The sequence below is a fragment of the Lytechinus pictus genome, chromosome 10 (genome assembly GCF_037042905.1).
Source record: "Lytechinus pictus isolate F3 Inbred chromosome 10, Lp3.0, whole genome shotgun sequence".
NCBI classification, from domain to species: domain Eukaryota; kingdom Metazoa; phylum Echinodermata; class Echinoidea; order Temnopleuroida; family Toxopneustidae; genus Lytechinus; species Lytechinus pictus.
This window is the reverse complement of record NC_087254.1, coordinates 21,098,558-21,120,637: the sequence shown is the minus strand read 5'-3', so window position 1 is coordinate 21,120,637 and position 22,080 is coordinate 21,098,558. Positions and strand designations below refer to the sequence as shown.

Genomic DNA, 22,080 nt, shown 5'->3' with positions numbered 1-22,080 from the left:
TCTATTTCTTTGAATATATTTACCATCCCCCCCTCTCTTCACTCTTTCCTTCCAATCGAGGTTCTTTGTAATGTGGAGACGGATAGCAAATTACCTATATCCTTACCCCCTTCTCTCTCTCCGTGCTCTCTCGCTTTCAACTAATACTAGCTTTTTCAATTTGGTGATGGATAATAGAAGCATAACCTTACATGTCTCAGTTAAAATTCATGAATGGGATCAATTGCTCTACAATGCACTAATGCAGTGTGTCAATATGTTCATACAATGAAGGAATTGGACTAGAAATCATTCAGATGTCTGTATTTATTATAAAATGTTCATATTTTGCATCAATATATGATAGCACTCTCCTGATTATAAAATTTCTATCTCAATAACATCTGAAAAGACAGAGGTCGAAAAATGCCTGTCCTTAAACATGTGAGCACTCATTCTGTGTGTGCCAAGTAAGTGGCCTTTGACCTTCTCATTGAACTTTGGCATTAATATGATGAAGGCTTCCAAGAATGCATTGTTCAAGATTTGTAAGATTTAGAATCAACTCTTTCATTATTTTCAAGACCAATGACATAAATTAAAACTCTGGTTGTGGTGTCCTTCACATTTGACCTTGACCTTTAGTAGCAGTATAACAGCATGAGGGTATCAATCACCATACTTTTCAGATTATTGTTTTATGTCTGATACTGCAAATTATCCTGATAAATCTTGAGCTCAAGCATGAGTTCAGACCAATTGAAATGTTACTAGAATCTGATCTGGAAAGAGCTAGTCAGGCTAGTATATTGGGATCAGGGAATGTGACCTGCAAACCTCGTCAGAGGGGACATAAATTTTCCAATAGGTCATCATTTTTGGAAGCACTTTCCATTAAAAAATTCTTACAAGCCAAGAAAAGAGAACGAAAAAAAAGGGGGGGTCAAGGGTCACCACCACTTTAGGAAATCCCTCGGAAAAATGTTCTGCTAAGCAAGATAAAAAAAGAGGTCAAAGGCCATCACTAACGTCTAGAAGTAGTTTCTCATCCAAAACATTTAAACAAGCCCCCCCCCCCCAAAAAAAAGGTAATCACTTTCACTTTCAGTGGCTCTAATATCATATTTCAGCTTCCGGGGGGGGGGGGGGGGGGGATGGGGGCATTCTGCCTTCAGTTAGGCTAGCAAAGCATGGGCTTATAAATATCCTAGGGGCTCAATCAACTAAAATTTGCATACAAGTGCAAACACATTTTCAAAACTATTCCTTTACACATTTTATTCACTAATGTACTTTTGTTCACAAGTTTCTACATCATACTTTGTTTTCTCAACGCTACCCTCATAAATTTAGGAGAACTTCATTTTTTTTTTAATTGTTGTTTTCACAAACAGTCCCAAGCTGGTTTCAGCAAGGGGAAAAAATACACAAGGGTTTGGGGCCAATTGTCCCCAAAATGCTCTCAAGAGCCCTGGGGAAACTTAGAAAGAGCCCCTGAAATTGCGAAATATGCATGCGATTACCAATAAATATGTTTCGCATATGATTGTTTTTTAATCACACTTATTCATTCCACTGCGATAAACTGGGTATTCACTCTATGGTTAAGTAATTGGCCCGTATTCTGGAGTCAGGTTTAACTTAGACCATGGTCTAACTCTGTGCGAAAATTATGGGAAGCCAAAAGTCTCAAAATTTTTATTAAGTTGTATGTTTCTTATTCTTACTGTGCTCTTTCCTGATTCATCGATGGTGAAGATAATCATCTATTTATACTTCCTTAACACAATTATGAATGATTTGAGAGCCAAATGAGCTGAAATATGATATCTCTACCGTTAGTGATTTATGTAACAATTGGCTATCCATACTTAAACCACAACTTTAAACCTGAGTTTAAGTTAAACCCGACTTCACAGTGTTGACACACTTCATTCTGACAAGGGTGGCCATACCTCAACACTTTTCAGTTTATGAATTGTTGTTTATGGTGAAGGTAGCAAAATATATTTATTATTACCATAAATTTTGGATCTAATAATACACTACATCTTTCCTCAAAATATCCAATACATTGTGATCACACTGCACTGAACAAATGCCACAGTGGCAATTTTATTCACAGTGTGGTCACTTTGTAATATGTACACACTATGCTGAACAAATGCCACACAGTGGCTATCTTCTTCATAGAGTAGTTTTTATGTTTATTACATAGGCACAGTGTTAACACACTGTGAAAAATGAATTTCAGGGTTGCACAATTTACTATGTGTTCACTATTATCAAAAAGTGAAGAAGTTGGCACACAAAGTATGTGTGGCAACGATATGACATTTTGATGTAATACACACATCACCTCCAGCCCACGTTAAGTTCACACTGTGGTCACACTGTGTTAATACAGTTGACTATACGTCAACTATTCTGGCATACTGTGTTGACTATGCGTTCTTTCTGGCACAATTTAGACATTCAACTGTTTGGTCCAACTATCAAAAATATAAATTAAAGAAATTTCCTTTTTTTTATTTTGACCTCTTGGAACACTTTGTAGTTAGGATTAGGATATCTTTGTCATATCATTGAAGCATAAGGGTAAGGCTTAAATCAATCCAAGGTCATCAACGGTCATGGCCATGGATGCCCTGTTAAAATGGAGATTTGGGGGCCCTTTTACTTTTTCCATTTGTGTTGTAATATAGAAATATGTCCTTTGGGATAATACCCTTGTCTTAAGAAAACAAAAATCAAGACCAGGAACTCATTCATAAAGACAAGTTATAATAACAAATTTCGATAACAAGTTTACTATTAGCCAATCAAATGGAAGGATTTCAGTAGCTTTAAACTATTATTGCAAATTTGTTATTATAACAAGTTTTATGAAACAGGCCCCTGATAAGGATGTGTTCAAAAGACTTTGATATTCCTAGTCCCTTGTAATTTGATGCATACAGATATGTTAATATTGCTGACAGCAACAAATTGTTGAGACCTACCATGTGTCTACATGGGTATGATTTTCTAAGAAGAGCTTCACATCGTCGATGCAAAAAAATAAATTCACAAGTTCTTAATAGTGTTTATGCATTAAGATGTAGCCACACTGCTTGAATTTAACAAGATCATCACGTCGTTGACAAGTCAAGATGTGTCCAGTTTCTTTTGACCTCCTCACAGTAAAATGCAGGATTCCAGCTTTCTGAAATCCTCATGTTGATGCATACAGATGTGTTCACACTTTCAAGATCCTCAATGAACCACACATACGTTTTCCTTATGGCTTCAACTTTTGTAGATCCTCATAACATTGATGCACATAGTTATGTTCACATTGCTTCATCTTGTTATGATACAATGTGTGTGAGAAAAGTTTCAGTTTCCTACAGCGTTATCTTTGACAGTCTGAAACCCTGACATTGCTGAGAAGTATCGATCATTGGCTTCCTTGGCTTTGATCTCATTTGCATGGGGATTCACTATCTCAAGACCCTGTATGATGGAAAACAAAATGGAAAGATAGAAATAACTAAGAAAAGCTTTCAATTTTTTCAATGATATTAGGCAGAATAACATTTAAAATTGTCTATTTCAAAGGATTCATCTTCAAATGCCCTCACATAACGTTACATTAATAACATTATGAAAGGTTCAGGCTGACCATTTTTGTGTAGTGATATACATGCCTTTTTATGTGCAGTGAAGGTGAATAAACTTATCATCACTTTGGTTACTTCAGTGTCTTTTCCTTTAGATTCTTTATAAATTACCTTTGTAAATGACAATCACTTGAATGAGTTTTTGTCACTTTTCAAACCAAGACCAGAATTAAAGTGTATTTTTTGTTCAAAGATAGAGTTACAGTACAAAAATTCTTTATATTGTCTGAAAGAATGGTCTTGTTTGAACAAGAATATGACTTCTCACCTGTAATGGTGTGAAGGCAACACTAGATGCAGTACCAGCTGTTTCTCGTCCTCTAACCGTTGATCTCCCACCATGCATCTGCTGTCGATGTAGTTGTCTCTGTCAAAATAGATATATTCAACAATGATATTGAATTTTGAAAAATATATATTTGTATTCACTCTGCGAACTGCTCAAGATAATGACTATTATCATTCTAACTATCCTGGTCGACAAGCATTTCAAACAATTTCTGCCAGATAGCCATTTACTTTACTTTGGTTAAGTGTTGCACAATGTTTATAAATCCTTGACCATCTGACTACCAGATGAGAGTAAGAACTACTACCACAATGCATGTGTGTTATCCTCTCATGGTTCAACTGACAGTTTTATCAACAAGGTTAGTCTTATTTAAGACACTATTGCATGACTGATTATTCCAGGGTAATTGTTAGCTCTGATTGACTGAGGTCCTGAGGAGAAGCGTATCTATAAATGTATCTACTTTGACCAGATCTTTATTATTATTTGTGCTATTCTCTGCTAATATTCCCTACTTCTTTGCCCTACTCCTCTCCCCCTCCCCTTCACCCCATCTCTCTAACATACCTGTAAACTCTTGGATATTTTGACCTGTGTCTTGTTGTCTACTTGAGCAGCTCGCACCCTTCCTGTGCCACTTTTGCCAACCTGTCCCAGAGAGAATCCCAGGTCTTCTTGGTAAGCATCTTCTTCAATCTCTGCAAAGTTCATTCTATTCGCTTGTTTTCTCATGTCAGTCATGCCAAGCTTGTCTTTCATTTTCCTCACTCTGCATTGAAAGAAAACGAAGAATTTGTCAGTACCACTCTCCAATTGATCCACTTCCCATCACACTATTATAGTTTACCAACATGTAGTACATGTACATCTCTGTAATTTATAACAGATTTGCTTTAAAAATTAGAGAAAAGAAATTAACATCAGAGCTACCAACCTGAACAAGAAAATTTCAGTATTTTTCAAAGAAATACCATAGGACAACACATAAAACTGAAACTTAAGAAATCAGTATTTTGCATGAAGCAATCAGTATTATTCTAATTTTTCAGTACTAAATACAGAAAATCCATACGACTTGACAGCTCTGTAACATGGTCTTTTCAATGATTAGATAAGGCTGAACTATACAGTGCATCCCACAAAAAACGAAACCAAGATTTATTGATGATTTATCATGCCTTAGTCACAAATACAATAGGCAAATGATCTATCATTGTAAAGCTAAGAGTCTCCTCTTTCATTTAAAATAACTTAAATTATTCCTCATTCATGCATGAGTGAGCAAAAACAATTTGAAGAAAGGAAACCAAAAAAAGTCACTTGGCGGGCAGTATCTGAGTTTCAAAAAGAAAATCACATTTTTAAAAAGTTCAATATCTGCTCTTTAATTTGATACCTCAATTTCAGAAAACAGTCAAGAAATAACATAGTTCTGTTTATTTGAAATAAGGCTTGAATTCCAATAATTTCATGAAATGAAGAGGTTTTACAGGATAGCTTTCAGACTGACTCTAAACTCCGTTTTGTTGACGAGCAGCAATACAGAAAGTATTTTTTTACTTGTGCGATAGCTTAGGTGGGAAAAAAAAACCTCACATACCTTCTTCCTCCTCTCTTTTTCCTTGGTTGATCAAGAGGGAGAGGTAAAGCTTTGATTTGTTTGGGTGGAGGAGGCTCCTGCATCTTGGCAAGTTTTCTTTCAATCTCTGCTCTGAGATTTAATCCCATCGTACCTATAGGACTCTCATGAAAGCTATCAATTCTGGAGGCTAGAGTGCACTTGGCCGACACCAGACGAGCAGCCTGTTTCCTCATGTCCTAGCAAATATATCAAAAGTATTATCAATATACCATCCTTTTAGAGTGTAAATTCATTTTCAATTTAAGAATCCATTCTCACTTCAAACTAGTGGCCTGTTTCCTTACATGCTATAAAACATGAACATCATAATGTAGGATAAGGATGCCTATTTTCTTCATTAACTCACTAACTATACATTTATCAATCAAAACCATTGGCACATAATTTTTATTTACATGTAACTATACTTTGTGGTCATTTAATTGGATACGTTCAGACTCACTTGGGATTTCTCGCATTATTACACACGACCAGTTGAAGATCATAGAAAATGTATTTTCAAATGCCCCAAGAAGTCTTTGTCGAAAATTGGTGAATCAGAACAGCAGTTTCGTCCAGGGGAACTTTTCATGAAAGGATTTTATCCGACAATTACCATAGTAACAGTACCTCTCAGCCAATCAGAATCAAGGAAAGTTGTCAGATCTGACAACTTGTCGGACAAAATTGTTGATGAAACGCTCCCCAAGACTCGAAAGAAATGACATATTTGCAAGTTTTTGTCAGCTCCAAAACATAGGATGTAATGCTGTTCTGGTTCACTAATTTCTGACAAGGACCTCCCAGCTGTTCATTGTCATTTGACAGGCATTTCAGCTACATTTACTGTGTTCTAGAATTTGTTCTGTGTGGCGGTGAGAAAAATGTGCGATTCTAAGATCATTACCACAGCAGGAATTTACAAAATGGACAAGATCACAGGAGCATTTAAAGGTCAAGTCCACCTCAGAAAAATGTTGATTTGTATCAATAGAGAAAAATCAGACAAGCATAATGCTGAAAATTTCAAAGTTTCGCTAATTTTTCCCAAAATAGTTATATGCACAATTTAGTCACATGAAAATGAGAGAATCCATGATATCCCTCACTCACTATTTCTTTTGTTTTTTATTATTTAAATTATACAATATTTCAATTTTTACAGATTTGAAAATAAAGACCAACTTGACTGAAACATAAAATGTTAAACAATGGTAATTCCACCAGTACTACAATACACCAGACGGAGGACTGTACTGTTTCCAGAAGAAGATGTTCAGGGCGAAATAAACTTTGATTCACAGGACAATGAGGAGAAAATTAAAATATTTCATATTTCATATAATAAAATACAAAAGAAATAGTGAGTGAGTGATGTCATCAGCTCCCTCATTTGCGTACCGACCAGGATGTGAATATAATTTTTGTGAAATTAGGCAAAACTTAAAAATGTCATAACTTTCTTATTTTACATCCGATTTTGATGAAATTTTCAGTATTATGCTTCTTGGATTTTTCTCTTTTTATTTAAATCCACTTTTTGTTGGGGTGGACTTGTCCTTTAATGACAGAAATAAGCAATTATTTCCACTGACTTTATATTAAAAGTTGCTCAAATTGTTGCATCTGATTGGCTTAGAATGCATTTATCAGTGAAAATCACTGACATTATGGTTTATGAAACACCCCCCAATGGTGACATGACATTTGCTCCTGCAACAATTGCTCCGGGCTTGATTTTGTATAAGATGTAAGATTAGGGTTAGGGTCGAGGTTACAATAGGGTTTTATGTTAGGTTTAGGGTACGGTATAATGACAAACCAAGAGTAGAAGTTGGTCATTTGAATAGTGTGTGGAATTTAGAGCGAGCAGTTGTTGCTGGAGCAATTGTCATGGAACCCTACCATTTAGAAGAGTACAACTAACCTGGGGTGTTGCTTGAACAATGTCACTGTAATAGATGTAGCCGGTATGAGGTAAGACAGCAGAACTGGAGAAACCAGAGAGAGTCTTACGTTGAGCTCCTAATACTAATACATTACAGGAAGGCATCTTAGAGAGATTGGTTAGACCACCAGCAACGCCTGAACAAGGAATAGATAATGTTAATAATGGAAAATTGAAATGAAATGAAAATCCATTTTTCATTATTTGATAAAGAAATCTGAAATGGAAATACACTGAAAATTCATTTTGCCCAATTGATTGTGGGCCGAGCAGTCACTGTGCAACGCCGGATAGTTGATAGTTCATCAGTTCTAACAAGTTTTCTATCATTTTTAAGCATAGGAATAACAAGCTGCTTTTCTAAAGAATATGTACATAGAATAATTGCAAATTCACTTTGGCCAACTTAAAGTGGGGTGATGACATATGATGCACACTAAAACAAATGGTGTAAAAATGTAATTGACTTACCCATAAGTTTAGCAGCAGTTGAGGCACCAACAATAATAGAAAGATTAGGACTAATAAAAGACATTCGTGATTCAACATAGGTGAAGATGTCTGTCTTTGCTTGCTTCAAATCAAAAGCCTAAAGGAAAATAATTAAAGCAAACACAAAATAATGTTTTCTTATTCAACTTTAATGACAAAAAAATTGTCAAAACATCCATGATTAGAAATCATCAGTAAGTGAATCAACTTAACATATTATCTACACCAAATATAGTTAAAAAAAACATGAAAGTTAAAACCACAAATTTGAGAAATTACTGGATCTAATCCACAGATTGCAATTATACCACGAAAGAAGAAAATCCTTGGAAACTAATATTTTTTTATAAAAAAATGGTTGGTTAAATACACTTTTAAAGTAGCCAAAAAGTGTACAAAGCTCTTCGTCCTAGAGTCTCCACCAAACAAAGTATCATTTCAGGTACTATTACTATTAGTACTATAAATTTTAAATCTGATTTTGTTTTGTTTTATTATTTTTTTGAGGGGGGGTGGAGATGATTGAAAGGTTGGTTCTGGTGGGATATGTCAAAGTCACTTTTATTCTACATATATAAAGGTATCAATATCATTTAGAATTCAAGGATAAGTATACGCTTTATTACACATTTAGGGCAATAGTCACTGGTTAGATGCAATGTGACAAACCTTAGCAACATTTTTAGTTTACACGTCAACAGGATATGAAGCAGGAAAGCAGTGTAAACTGATTTTTCAACCTGGTGTCATTTGATCAACATTTGTGTTTTTAATAATATCCCTTCCAAAAAAAGCAAATAAATGAGCTTATGTCATGAACCTTCTTATTGGTTGTAACTTTTTTATTCAAATCACAAATTTTGCATGAAGAATCACTACCTTGTACATGTATCAATGATTTAACATAATCAATGAACAGCAATACCAACCAAGTTACATTCTACAGTATAATAAAGCAGAGTAGTTAAGAAATTGTTAGTGGGCTTGTGATATGATCACATTGCTCAATTTCATTCACTCTTTTCAGGAGCAATGCAAACTTTATAATGCTTTGACTTTTTTCTATTTTGCTTTTGAGTGGTGTATCCCTCTAAAATACATGAGATGGTTTCTTGCACTATATCTGGGCCCGTTGCAGAAAAACTGTTATGATAACTACCATAGTAACAGGGCTCAGCAGCCAATCAAAATCAAGGTTTCCATGAAAGTAGGTCTCTTATGCAACAGGGCCCTTGACACTGAAAATTGTCAAAGAGTTTGTTGCGTCATATCGGAGCAAGACTTTTCGTGTTCACTTACCATATCACATGCTTCAAAGACTGTTGACAATTCTTGTTGAGTAAGTGACGTTCCTTGTGTTGTCGAAGCCGACACACTGACAATCATAATGACAGCATTGGTCAAGATTTCCTGTAGCTTCTCGTTGTTCTTGGCTTTCTCTAAATCATTTCCAAGTTCCTGGTTTATTCAATCACACATGAAAATTATTTAATTATATCAATATTCAATAAAAAATCAATATTCAAATAAATGCAGTTCTTGAATAGGCTTCTAAAATGGCTTCAAATCACAGATGAAGGCAATACGGCTACGACGTGACAACAAATTAGAATTGAATGTGCTTTTATTCCTGTAGAGAGGCTCGCAATAGCCAGGAAATTAGATTTTAGTATTCATACCACTATTCGAAACCTTGATCATTAAGATTTTACAAGTTTGAATGTTTACATCAAATTTCTTCAAAATCAAATTGCTAACCAATCATAATAGAGTGTGCATTGGTCTTTAGTTTTTAATAACTTGAACTGTTGCATTCTGTGTATTTAAGAAACAAATTTTGTAACCATTTACGTTGACTTGGGGCTGTCCCATAAAGATCTTTGTAAAGTTACACATGACTTCACAAACAACTGGAATATGGTGTTATATATGGGTGCCTGGTAGAATTTGCTCCTTCAACGCTTGAGCACATATACGACGGCTCAGTTACAGCCAGGGTTATAAGGTAATACCATACTCTATACAGTGCAGTAGAGCATAGTAGCTGTTGATGCCTGTTGCCATGATTAGATACGCTATTTTATTCATGAGTCCACTGTTTGAAGAGTGGACTCACAATTAAAAAAAGTGGACTCATGAATAAAACAGCGTGGATAACCACGGCAACAGGCGTCCATTTGGCGCACTGTGACAAAAGCACGCATCGGCATTCGACATTTTTTTTAATGCACGGTAAAATAAGCGTAATTTAAACAGGAAATCTGCATAAACCATGGACTCAACCATGGGTTTTCAAAACCACCTTTGTGAATTCGGGACAATAAGTGCCTGACAGTAAATCTGCTAAAGCCAGGGGTGTTATGCAGCCTTGGCGCGCTCTAATAGAGAATTCTGATAAAGAAGGCACCATATAAGCATGTATAATTGTATTTAATTCCATTTTCGGATTTCGCAGTTCTACACACTTACTCAAGTATAATATACAAATATACCAGGCTTTGAGTAAGTATAGCGGGAATTATTTATCCGAGGTTGGACTGGCATTACTATTTTTTTCCCCGAGGGGCGAAGCCCCGAGGGAAAAATAGTGATTTTGCCAGTACAACCGAGGATGAATAATTTATCTCTATACTTTCGAAATAAAGGCCTGGTATATTTGTTTTATATCCTACTTTAATAAGCAATAGATCTTGATAATCTTGTTCTTGTAATCTTAGTTCATCTTTTTAAAATAATCTTAACCAAACCAGCCGCCGCGGCGCTGACTGACCTACTTTTCCTGAAGCTTGCTTAGCTACGCGCTCAGTGCGCGGAACGCGTATTAGTGCTTGCGCCATCATGATCTGTGACGTCAATGATGGAATAGTCGACTATTCCAACATTGACGTCACGGAATAGCACATTTTCTTCGGTGGGCGTTTCATTTTCGACATCATCGCAAAATAGTGAGAATATGTTTGGTCACATGATGCTATTTAAACCAATCAGCATACAGGATTTAATTTATGTAGGATATAATTACTATTATATCTTAAACGCAGCCATTCCAACCCCTTTATCTGAACTCACAGTTACACTATTTTATCCACCAATACAGAGTCAGACTTACCTTTACTGTACCAAGGTATTCAAAAGAATTTGGAACCAGGGAGTCCAGCTCAGGGAAGCGCTTCTGATAGTGGTCTCTGACGAATTTGTGGATGATATCTGAATTAATAAGAGCACAATTTAGAATTTATACATAAAAATCAGTTTCACACACATGAAACCTCATACAGACACATTTTTAAAAACTATTAGCATGATTAAAGTGAAAAAATTTCCTTGAGTTTACAGTGCCTTGTGTCCTCTGGAAAAGGAGCTATTTCAGTCCTATTATTCTTAGTTAACATTATCAAAGACATTACAAAATACTGTTCTTGAAACATTAGAGTCAAAGAGTTCATTTACTTCAGTAGGACAATCCCATAAGTAGTGTACCTTTGACCTATATTCCAGACCTTCCTGAAGTGATATGTCTATTTTCTAGGTTTTATGAACAAAAAAATTTAACAAACAAATAAAGATACTTACTGATTTCATTTTCAATTTCCACCGATAAGTTGTTCGCCTGTACTATAAGTTGATACTCTGGATTTGCCTCGACAGGTCCCATTACTGTTATAAAATAAAATTTTTTAAATATACTTCTGTCTCCTTGACTAAATAATCAGCATTTCAAAAAATATGTTGAATTTAAAACGTGCTGTAATTTTCGGATCATACATATGACTGAACAAAAGTATCAGTGTTATTAGTACCGTAGCTGTAATAAACCATTACATAGGTCTTCTTTATATAGCGGAATTGATACAAATGACACAAAGTCGGGACCCAGTTTACAAGTTGTCAAAAATGACGTACTGATGAAAAAAAGAAAAGCCATTGCCGTTAAATTTTCAATTCATTGAGACATCAAACCTGGTTTGCAAAAAATAATGTAATGGCCCGACTCTAATCTTAAGTGTACAATATCTTACCTTCTCCTTTTCTTGGATTTTCTTGGTAATATTTGATTTGGGTCAAAACGCCCTGCAACTGTAAGGAAGGAAACAAAATATTGGCACTGAAATATCAAATTATACACAATTTTCTTAAATGGAAAGTTTTTTTTAGTGGAAGGGGGGGGGGGGTGAGTGAATGAAGCCCTTCCTTTGATTTTTATTTCCTTCACAAAACTATTTTCAAATACTTTCAATGTGTTGTATATTTCATCTTATATCCCTTACTTAAGATTGTTGTATTAAAGTGTACACAAGGAGAAAAAGAATAGTTTAACTACAAAAAACGTTTGCCATGAAATAATTCATTTTTTTGCTGACGTCACGCATAGTCCATTTTTTCCCTTGGGAAAAGTGAACTATACATTTTTTTACCCCCCCTACCTCGCGATTCGCGAGCTGTGCGGTACGATGCGTGCAGAGCGCTGCTCAGCTAAACGGTACTCTCCACTGCATGCCACGGGAAACTTTCGGCGAGCTACACTAACCAGGTGCGCTCGCTGAACAGACGATCCATACGGCAAGACTTATTATTTTCTCAACTTCTCAACGATTGTTCTACATATCGACTTATTAAAAATCGTTTCGCTGTAAAATGGTAGGAGTGGAAGGGATATAAAACAAATATACAATGACCCATTCTCGGAACAGGCTAAAACTATTCGCACTCAGGAACATCACATAGTACTATTCTCCCTCGGGCCGATGACCCTCGGGAGAATAGTACTATGTGATGTTCCTTCGATGCAAATAGTTTTAGCCAGATCCTCGAGTGTCATTGTATATTTGTATATAATATCTTACTGGTTTTAAATCTGTTTTTTTTCTTTTTTTTAAAATAAATTTCCTCTTTCATTTTGTTTTGGTTAAAGCCTACCAAAGACATTCACATTATTACTTTTTAGACCATATTATATTATGGACCTACCTATAGTGTCTCCATAGAAAAAACTTGTGTTCATTATTTCATTTGGAAATTCATTTGTTCATTGTTAGATTGAGAAGCCATGGTCACATTTCAGAAGTTATTTTTTCATTGTTGATTTTAGAACTTGATATCTCCGAATAATGAGGTAATTTTTAAAGTCCTTTGTGGATCCAGGGAGCGGGGAGGGGGTGAGCAGGCCTTGGCCCCTCCCTAAATCCATTATAATAGTTTTCCTTTAATTACCTTTTGTGCTTGTCACAATTCTAAAAAATAAAAATAAAACAGCTCCCAGTAGTAAGTGAAGATGATAACCCTTTCTCTTCTAATAGTATTCTAATAGTTTTCATTTTATTACTTTATGTGCTTGTCACAATTTTAAATGATAAAAATGCTCTCACACCTCCCAGTAAGTGAAAATGATAACCCTTTCTCTTCTTTCTTTTTTTCTCCCATGCAATCTTGGATCAGCCCCCATTTAGATTACCTCCTGGCTATCACGAAGCTTGGCAATACTTGTGATAGAAGCTTCTCTGCTATCCATCTCCATAGACACATCTTGAATGATATCATCATCTTGATTGTCATCACCATCAACTATATTGCCTTCTTCAGCTATCTCCTCCAAATCAGCCAAGAGTTCATCAGCCAGAGACATCTTGCCTACCTTAAGTCACTGAAAAGGTCAAATCAAAACAGATAACATAATTACATAAATTAAAAACATTATGAAAATTTGACTACAGCACCATTTTCCTTAAAACTGCATATTTGCAAATGAAATGCTAAGTCAATCAAGCTAAAAAAAGAGAAAATAATCTTTAAGTAAATTAGAATCAGTAGAATACAGAAAGCTGCACAATATTCTGTAGTTTGGTAATTGATTAGCATAGAAAAAATGAGAAATGTATAAAGCCAAAGCTAACTTCTAGCAAAAGAAATCTTCAACTTCAAGTGATTTTTTTTACTTGAGCTAATGTACATGTAAGGTGCATGAATTATACATGAGTTCAGGGGTAGAAATTATAAAGTTCTAAGCTGCAACTCATTACTCGTATCATCAATCAATCGAGCATAGGGGGAAAGAAGTGAAACTAGAAGAAGGCGCAAATTAACTGAGTAGTCTGAACAGAAGTCTGGTAGTGTACTGATTTAATCTCTGGACTACTTTGCCCCAGCTAAATTCAAGATCTTTGAACAATTTACATGTAAATATTACATTAGGAATAACAACCAATCAAAATACAGAGAATAAAAGGATCAAACTTAACTGTAACAACCCAATTTATAAACCAATAAGGAATAAGGAGATGAAGATGATAAAGATGTTTGGGTGATTATGTAATAATGAGAATAGAAACTAAGGAATCAGGTGAGGGATGGAATGATTTGGAACACCTGAATAGAAAAGGAATAAAGATGACAAAAGGGAAAAAACAGAAAAAATATGCATTCAGAGTGGAAATGGATGAATGACAACTGAAATAAAGACTAGACTGAACAGAAATGTAAAACAGCTGAAACAAAATTAGAAAATGACATTTGAAATAACCATCTAACACTTATTTGCTTTGAAGACATTGAGCATAGGTTTGTGTCATGGTGCAAATTGCAAGTATCTGAAAAATAAACACCTCTTTATTAAAAAAAAATCATTGCCAAAGTATTAAATTCAGGGATATTTGTATTCATTTATATTTAATCATATTGTGCACATAAACAAGTTTAGCTCAGCTCCATGATGGCTAATTTATTTCATTTTCAATTTTCATGATTTTTAAAAACAAACACCATCACAACTTCTTAACAATCTTCAGTAGATCCTAGTAGTCTACTGCCACTACTGCCTGGCTTTAACGGGCACTGTACAGCTAAAACAGTTTAAAAGGCTCGGCGCTAATGCAGTTTCATACCACATTTCCCAGCAGTAAATTATTTGTGAATGTCATAGCAATAGCAAGTCCCTCATTCACATATCAAGGTCAATATTCCCCCAGTTTTTCTGCTATCGGGAAGGCTGTATTTAAAAAGTATTTTGGTTTCGATCTCGATGTCATCATTCAAATTCTGAGTCAGACATCGCTTCGCTTGGCTTTGCCGTAATTTTGATATGGACTAAAGTTAGCAATCAAAATCATGTGAACATGCAACAAACAAGCAGGTGAGCAGCCACAGGCAAATAAGTTTTGGTCGTTAACTTAGGCACAAAGTGGACCCTCAAAAAAAAGGAAAAGTTAGACCTCCATGTCGCGTTCGTTCTCGGTATCGATCGGCCATTTCGTTTTCAATTTTGAAAGAAGGAGAACGAGCGTCATGGAACTTTTGTTCTGTTGCTGTCTACCCGTGATGATGATGAGAACGAATGAGACAGAACTTTTCCTTTTTTGAGGGTCCAGTTTGTGCTTCGATGTCAGTCAGGATTCTGTGTCATGATAGACCTTCATCCATATAATCGAGATTCGAGGTTAAGTGCATAATTTATTTTCCCCCTTTTATTGGGGTGCTATTGCGACCCCAATTCTACCCCATTTTGGAGAGTATAGGGAGACCACCACATATCGACCACCTCTTTTAAAACCGACAACCTTGCGCGCATAAAAATTATTGCGTATTACAAACGATACGCGCGTGAGAGTAGGCGCAGTGTCCATAGGAACGGTAAGAACCGATTTTACGAGAGAAAAAGAACGGGAAAAAGGTAAAAATTTAATAGAATTTATCAAAATTGTTTTGACTAGACCCGAACCCGCCCCCTTTCCGATAGGAAACGGCTTTAGACATGTTAGAACAAATATCCGTCGTCAATCATCGAATCATGTGCCGGAACTCGCAGTGGAAGTACATGTATGTAGTGAGATGATCATTTAGCAAGTTGACATCATACTCATAGAACTGATTTGGAAGAGTCAAAATATTTCGCCACAACGACAAGAATCGGCCGTAAACTTAGTGTATCGCGGGTGGTCGGTTTCAAAAGGGTGCGAATGAGCAAATGTAAAACCGTCGTATTCGTTGTACGCCGATATTATATTATAACCTCGTTCGTAGGATGAGTGGATATATTATTATGATGGTGGGCCCCAAGTCTGCGCACCTAACAATTTGAGTTAAGATTTCACATGAATTTCTTCTTATTTCACAAAATATTTCAGTTAATAAGGTTCCTTACATTATCATGAGTAAGTGTACCAAATTTCTCATTGAAAATTGAAAGAAAATATAGGATTTTCTAGAAAAAACCTCGGGCAGTCATTTTCAGATTGAAAAAAAAAATGGTACCCCATGTCTGCGCACTCATTCACTTTGCACACGATTCGGGGATTTTGATGAGAAAGGCTGCATTTTGAGGCCGTCACATGAAATGCCCAAATTTCATTATTTTTCCACCATTTTGAGTCAGATTTTTTTATGAATACCTGTCTATGTATTGCATGTGTAAAGTCTGTGTTCGTTGCGTATCTTCTTTTACTAGAATCGCGCAAATACGCGTGTGCGCAGACAAGGGAAGGGGGACTGCGCAGACTTGGGGGAACTTGCCATATATAGGTATGTGTGAATACGGGCGCATCGCGAACGCTGGTTTTGGCTGCACGGTTTTCGCGCGGGTTTTGCTGCAAGTGGCATCGCCTCTGTCTGGGCGGCTCATCGAAAATGGGGTTTCATGCGCATGCGCACATAGTTGATGCAATCTCGTGCCTCCATACAGACAGTTGAAGACTTGCTCTTTCTGTACATGTAAGTTTCAATGTGGATACTCGCCTGTGAAGTGTGGATATCGGAGCTTGAAAGTTCATCAAATTTTTGGATGCGCAAATGATCGAAATGTTTTAATGGTAAGTAGAACTGCAATCCAATTATGTATCTTGACCTTTTAAAAATGTATTCAAATTGAAAAAAAAACTAATATCAAAAGATTCTTTCGTGGAGCAGTCCAGATATAAGCGGCGCGAGCTACCCTTGTCACAGCCGGTCTCTCGGCAGTCGAGCTGCCCGATGCGGTGGGCTCCCGACGGTCTTTCGGCAGTCGAGCTACCGGTACCCGATGCGGAGGGCTTGGTGACGGGAGTGGTCGATAGTGAGTCGTTCATGCTGGATTGAACTGGATCTAAATTGTTCACTTGATAATATTGTGCCTTTTTCTGAAAATGTCTGTCATTATACCGTAGATTGTTATTCTGATATTGATTTAAATATATACATTTTGTCACAAAAACATTCTTTCCTCCTAAGGTTATAGAATCATATTTTATCATTTGGAAACTGGATTCTTTTGGAAGTGGAATATTAATGTTAATCTATAGTGTTTCTTTTTTTTCTTTTGTAGAAAAAAAAATATTTTGAAACTTTTCAATCATGTTTCATTATTTTGAGACTGGATTTGCTTTTGAAAGGAGAATATCATAAATGTTGACTTTTTAATTAAAATGCAAATATTATGTTTATTTTTTAGTTTCTTTTTTTTAAATATATTTTTTTAAGTTTCTTTTTTAAATTATTGTATTGTTTATTTTTTTCATTTTTTTTTCATATTTCATTATTTGGAGACTGGATTTGCTTTTGAAAGGAGAATATCTTAAATGTTGATTTTTTTTTATTAAAATGCACGAACTAGATGTTGTTTATTTTATGTTGTAATTTTTTTCACTCTTGTAAGAAAATACATGAAAACTCAGAGGAAAGAATATTTCATTTCCAGATGGGTCTGAGTCCTGTATTTATGTTTATTATTAATTGTACTATTTATTTTTTTGTTCACTTTTCTTTTTTTAGGGGTGCAGGTGGGGGTTGTATTTTGAATTGGAAAATGGGGATGGGATTGGTACAAGTTTTTGTTTCTCTTGTTTTTAGTGCTTGTTTGGAGCTTTGATGTCTGTTTTGTTGTTGTTGTTTAAAGCTTTGTTATATATTTTTCATGGTTGTTTTTTGCTTTGTTTTGAAAGAAATAGACCACTCTTTTCCTTTTCTTTTGGATTCGACTAATAATTTGAATTTATTTTTCTTTAAAAAGAGAGCTCAAACAGGGCTTTTGTAATACAATGTATGTATACAAATCTAAGAAATTGACAACTGATACAATATATTAAAACTTCATTTTCGTCCTTCTTGATACTTGAAATAAATTGCATACAATTCTACATACATATTTTACACTCAGCTGCTCATTCCTTCTAAAAATGTAATCACATGTCCATTGTCTCTCAAATCAAAAGCTACATATTATAACAAATTGTTGAAACAATAGAATACATAAGGAATTGGTGAAACAATAAAATACATCAGAAAAAAGCACACATATTTTTATTTGGTCATACAAAGTACAAAATAATTTTTTTTCATATGTAAAAAAGGACCCCCGTACAAACACATATACAAAATTACAATACTAAGTTGAAAAAGAGCTTGTAATTTATATCAGAAAACAAAGAAATACATTAGAAATTACAAAAACAATACTTTAGACAAATTCATTAGGAAATTATCTACATGATGCTGTTTTGATGCCAACTAAATTATATGAATTATCTATCATAATCACCTTCATTTGGCAAAAAAAAGAGGCAAGTAATTGTGATTTTCTGTTATTTGCATAATTAATTAGAATTAATTAGAAGAAATTATTTTACACATAATAAGAAAAATTACTAGATGAATTGATACACATCAATTAAGCATTCTCTCACCTTTCCATTGATACCTAAATTACTTCATAGGGCTCAAAAACAAAGAAGTTAGAGCCTGTTGAAGACTTGGGTTCAAAATGGTCACAAAAATGACAAAATGGTCACAAAAATCGATTCTGTACTCCATTGACTTTACATTAAGACAATGACCACAAATTTGGATGAATATGTGCGACTTAAACTGGAATAACTTTATAATTTCTTTATGAAAACTAAAGTTCTTGGTATCATTTTAAAGGTCTTTTTAAGAGCTTTCAAGTGATACCAAATTTATTCATATTTGATGATTTTCATTTTTTTTGTCACATACCTACCATATATGCGAATTGAATCGGAGTCGCCGATCGAAACATGGGAATCTGATCTGCTCAATTTTCTGCAAATAATGAGACGAAAACTAGGTAAAAGTCGAGTCTTGACTCCTGGGCTCCGACGTCGACCCGCTTCGCGAGCCGGAGCTCCCTGGCCCTGCCCCTGGGTTAGTTCCGATGCGATGCCGATGGAGCTGGCTGCACTGCACTCTGCACTTACACTCGCCACTCGGCTGATCGCACACGTTACCAATATGATAGCGCAATAAAAATTACATTAAATTTAACTACGCGATTTCCGCACAATTAACCTACGAATATCACCACTCATTATAAAAAAATAAGAATTGAGACTTCAAACTCAGTTACAACTAATACAAGCATATTTTTAATTTATTTTACCTGCCAGAGCACTGTATCTGCGATTTCTTGGTGTAAACAAAGAACGTTGAGGGCCGGCGCGGTAACAAATCTTTTTCCTTACGAAAAGAATAGGTCCATGGTTAAATTCAGAAAAAAATAACAAATAAATATTAATGAAGTTTTGAGGAAAAGCCATCATAGATTAAGAAAGTTATAATTATAATTTATAGTTTTTGTTTTGTGACGTAAAAAATGTCCCATAGTTTATGTCATGTAATATAAAATGTATAAAGTTCTTTTTTTTGTGGGAAGTTCGTGCATGATGACTAAAAAAAAATTTTCAGGAGCGGATGTGAAATTGGCCGTTTATGGTAAATTATTTTCAAATTATTTGAGAAAATGACATTTCCTTGAATTTTTAAAATACACGATATATGGGAAGCTGCTCGCATATGACGTGACAAATAAAAAAAATATTAAAATCTTTGATGGATTTTCCTTAAACCTTCACCAATATTTTGTAAAGTTCAACTTCAGATTTGCTTGGCATTGCAGTGTATGGTAGGGCTATAAAAAGAATTAGGCCTATGTCCATGGGCGGAAATCCCAGGGGGGACAGGGGGGGGCGTGTCCCCCCTACTCAATTGATTTATTTTATTTAAACACGGTAAAAAGCCCTCGATCAGCCTATGGCTGTTTACAAAACATGAACAGAGTGGCCAATTTTTAGGTCTAAATCTCTTTTTTTTTCTGCTCGCGCTTCGCGCTCGCATCAATTGTTGAATTATATAGCTACCCTGTTCACGATTACAAAAATTGATTAAAATTTTCAATTTTTTTATTGTTGAAATATGTAACGCCTTCATGGCTAAGTGCAAGCAGTCCTTAAAAGACAAGTCCACCCCAACAAAAAGCTGATTTGAATAGAAAGTGAAAAATCAAACAAGCATAACACTGAAAATTTCATCAAAATCGGATGAAAAATAAGAAAGTTATATTATTTTTTAAAGTTTCGCTTAAATTCTAAAAACAGTTATATGCACATCCTGTTCGGTATGCAAATGAAGGGACCGATGACATCACCCACTCACTATTTCTTTTTTTTTTGTTATATGAAATATGAAATATTTTGATTTTATTGTCATTGTCATGTGCTTCATTCCTCCCTAAACACGTGGAATTCCATTATTTTAACATTTTGTGGTTCAAGCAAGGGGGTCCTAATTGTCAAATTCGTAAAAATTGAAATATTGTTTAATTCAAACAATATATAAAAAACAAAAGAAATAGTGAGTGAGAGTGACATCACTGACTCTCTCATTTGCATATCATTGAGTTGAGCATAGAACTGTTTTGTGAAAAATAAGCGAAACTTTAAAATGTCTTTATAACTTTCTTATTTTACATCCGATTTTGATGAAGTTTTCAGTGTTATTCATGTGTGATTTTTCTCTATTTATTTAAATAAACTTTTTTTTGGGGTGGACTTGACCTTTAACAGATACCTTTTCAACAGGTACCATTTCAAAACGTATATAAAAATTTTCTGCTGGCGCTTTGCGCTCGCATTATTAATACTCATCCTTTTCATGATTTACAAAACATGAATAGAGCGTCTCGTTCAGTAAATATTATAGGACTAAATTTCGAAACTTTCCGCTCGCGCTTCGCGCTCGCATCAATTGTCTACTTATATACCTATTCTGCTTGAGTTACAAAAAGCGCTTACAATTTTCATTCTTTAGGTGAAAATGTAAAAAAAAAATCAGCTCGCGCTCGCATTATTTGATTGTTAAATGCTAACTGCACGCAGTCTTTAACAGGTATCTTTTCCATCAGTTCATTTCTGCTCGCGCTTTGCGTTCGTAGTAATTTTTTCAGGATAACAAACATTGCCCAGAATGTTCAAATTTTAGGAAAAAATACATAAAATTTCCAACAAATTAGCTCGTGCTTCGCGCTCCCATCATATAAATAAGGATTATGATATTATACATGAATTTATAAGAATAAAGCTAAGAAGTGACTAATGGGGACTATACCCCTTCAAAGAAACAAAACACAAATCATCTTCGAGCTGCCGATCGGGGAAAATACTCGCTGAAACAAATTTCCGCCCCCCCCCCCTCCTATTGGCGAAGGCTGGATCCGCCCCTGTGTCCCCCCTACCTTTTGGGAGAGATTTCCGCCCCTGCCTATGTCCGTGTTATTAAAATATTACAATGCGTCCCATTTATCAATTATAATTTTAACGCTGCATTATCTCCGCAAACAAAAGTATAAATATAGTTTATGTGATAACTGCCTACAGGATTAAAACCAAAACGGAAGTGGCTCAAGATCCTAATCCTAATTTGAGAAGGGGCATGCACAGTAAAAACGCTGTTTAAGATTTTATACAACGCTGTTTACTATTATGAACCTTACAGTATTTATTTAACCGTTTAAACAATCATGTTTAGATATTGAAAATTAAACTTTGTCGCTTAAAGGGATGGTCCGGGCTGAAAATATTTATATCTTAAGACATAGAGTAGAATTCACTGAGCAAAATGCCGAAAATTTCATCAAAATCGGATAACAAATGATACAGTTATTGAAGTTTAAAGTTTAGCAATATTTTGTGAAAACAGTCGTTATGAATATTCATTAGGTGTGCTGATGATGTCACATCTCCACTTTCCGTTTTCTTATGTTATTACATAAAATCATATTTTTCATTATTTCATACTTGTGTGAATAATATGTCTCCCTTATAATGAAATA

At 35.0% G+C, this 22,080-nt stretch overlaps 1 protein-coding gene across 3 annotated transcripts; it reads right to left on the bottom strand.

Moving 5' to 3' along the window:
• Window positions 1–291: 291 nt before the first annotated feature.
• Window positions 292–19,427, bottom strand: LOC129269262 (U4/U6 small nuclear ribonucleoprotein Prp31-like). 3 transcript variants are annotated; one of them, XR_010294853.1, is made up of 13 exons: window positions 19,354–19,427; window positions 13,447–13,635; window positions 12,014–12,071; window positions 11,568–11,651; window positions 11,104–11,201; window positions 9,294–9,452; window positions 7,974–8,091; window positions 7,482–7,639; window positions 5,534–5,751; window positions 4,501–4,702; window positions 3,910–4,008; window positions 1,935–3,474; window positions 292–1,603 (listed from the first exon to the last, which is right to left on the bottom strand). XR_010294853.1 is itself a non-coding variant. In XM_064105535.1 (13 exons), exons 3-13 carry the CDS (start codon window positions 13,615–13,617, stop codon window positions 3,358–3,360), a joined length of 1,482 nt encoding a protein of 493 aa, XP_063961605.1. In that variant the 5' UTR covers window positions 13,618–13,635; window positions 18,955–19,016; window positions 19,354–19,386; the 3' UTR covers window positions 292–3,357. The 3 variants fall into 3 exon arrangements, 2 of the variants coding, with proteins under 2 accessions (XP_063961605.1, XP_054762711.1); XM_064105535.1 differs by adding an exon at window positions 18,955–19,016 and having other exon boundaries at window positions 292–3,474; window positions 19,354–19,386; XM_054906736.2 differs by having other exon boundaries at window positions 292–3,474.
• Window positions 19,428–22,080: the final 2,653 nt, after the last annotated feature.

What these genes read in the sequence shown, in the direction of transcription:
- LOC129269262 (XM_054906736.2), bottom strand. Translation starts at nt 13,617, where the DNA reads ATGTCTCTGGCTGATGAACTCTTGGCTGATTTGGAGGAGATAGCTGAA. An exon ending in AGCTTCGTGATAGCCAGGAG is followed by an intron (nt 12,072 to 13,446) that starts GTAATCTAAATG and finishes CCTTCCTTACAG; the next exon opens with TTGCAGGGCGTTTTGACCCA. An exon ending in AATACCTTGGTACAGTAAAG is followed by an intron (nt 9,453 to 11,103) that starts GTAAGTCTGACT and finishes TGAATAAACCAG; the next exon opens with GAACTTGGAAATGATTTAGA.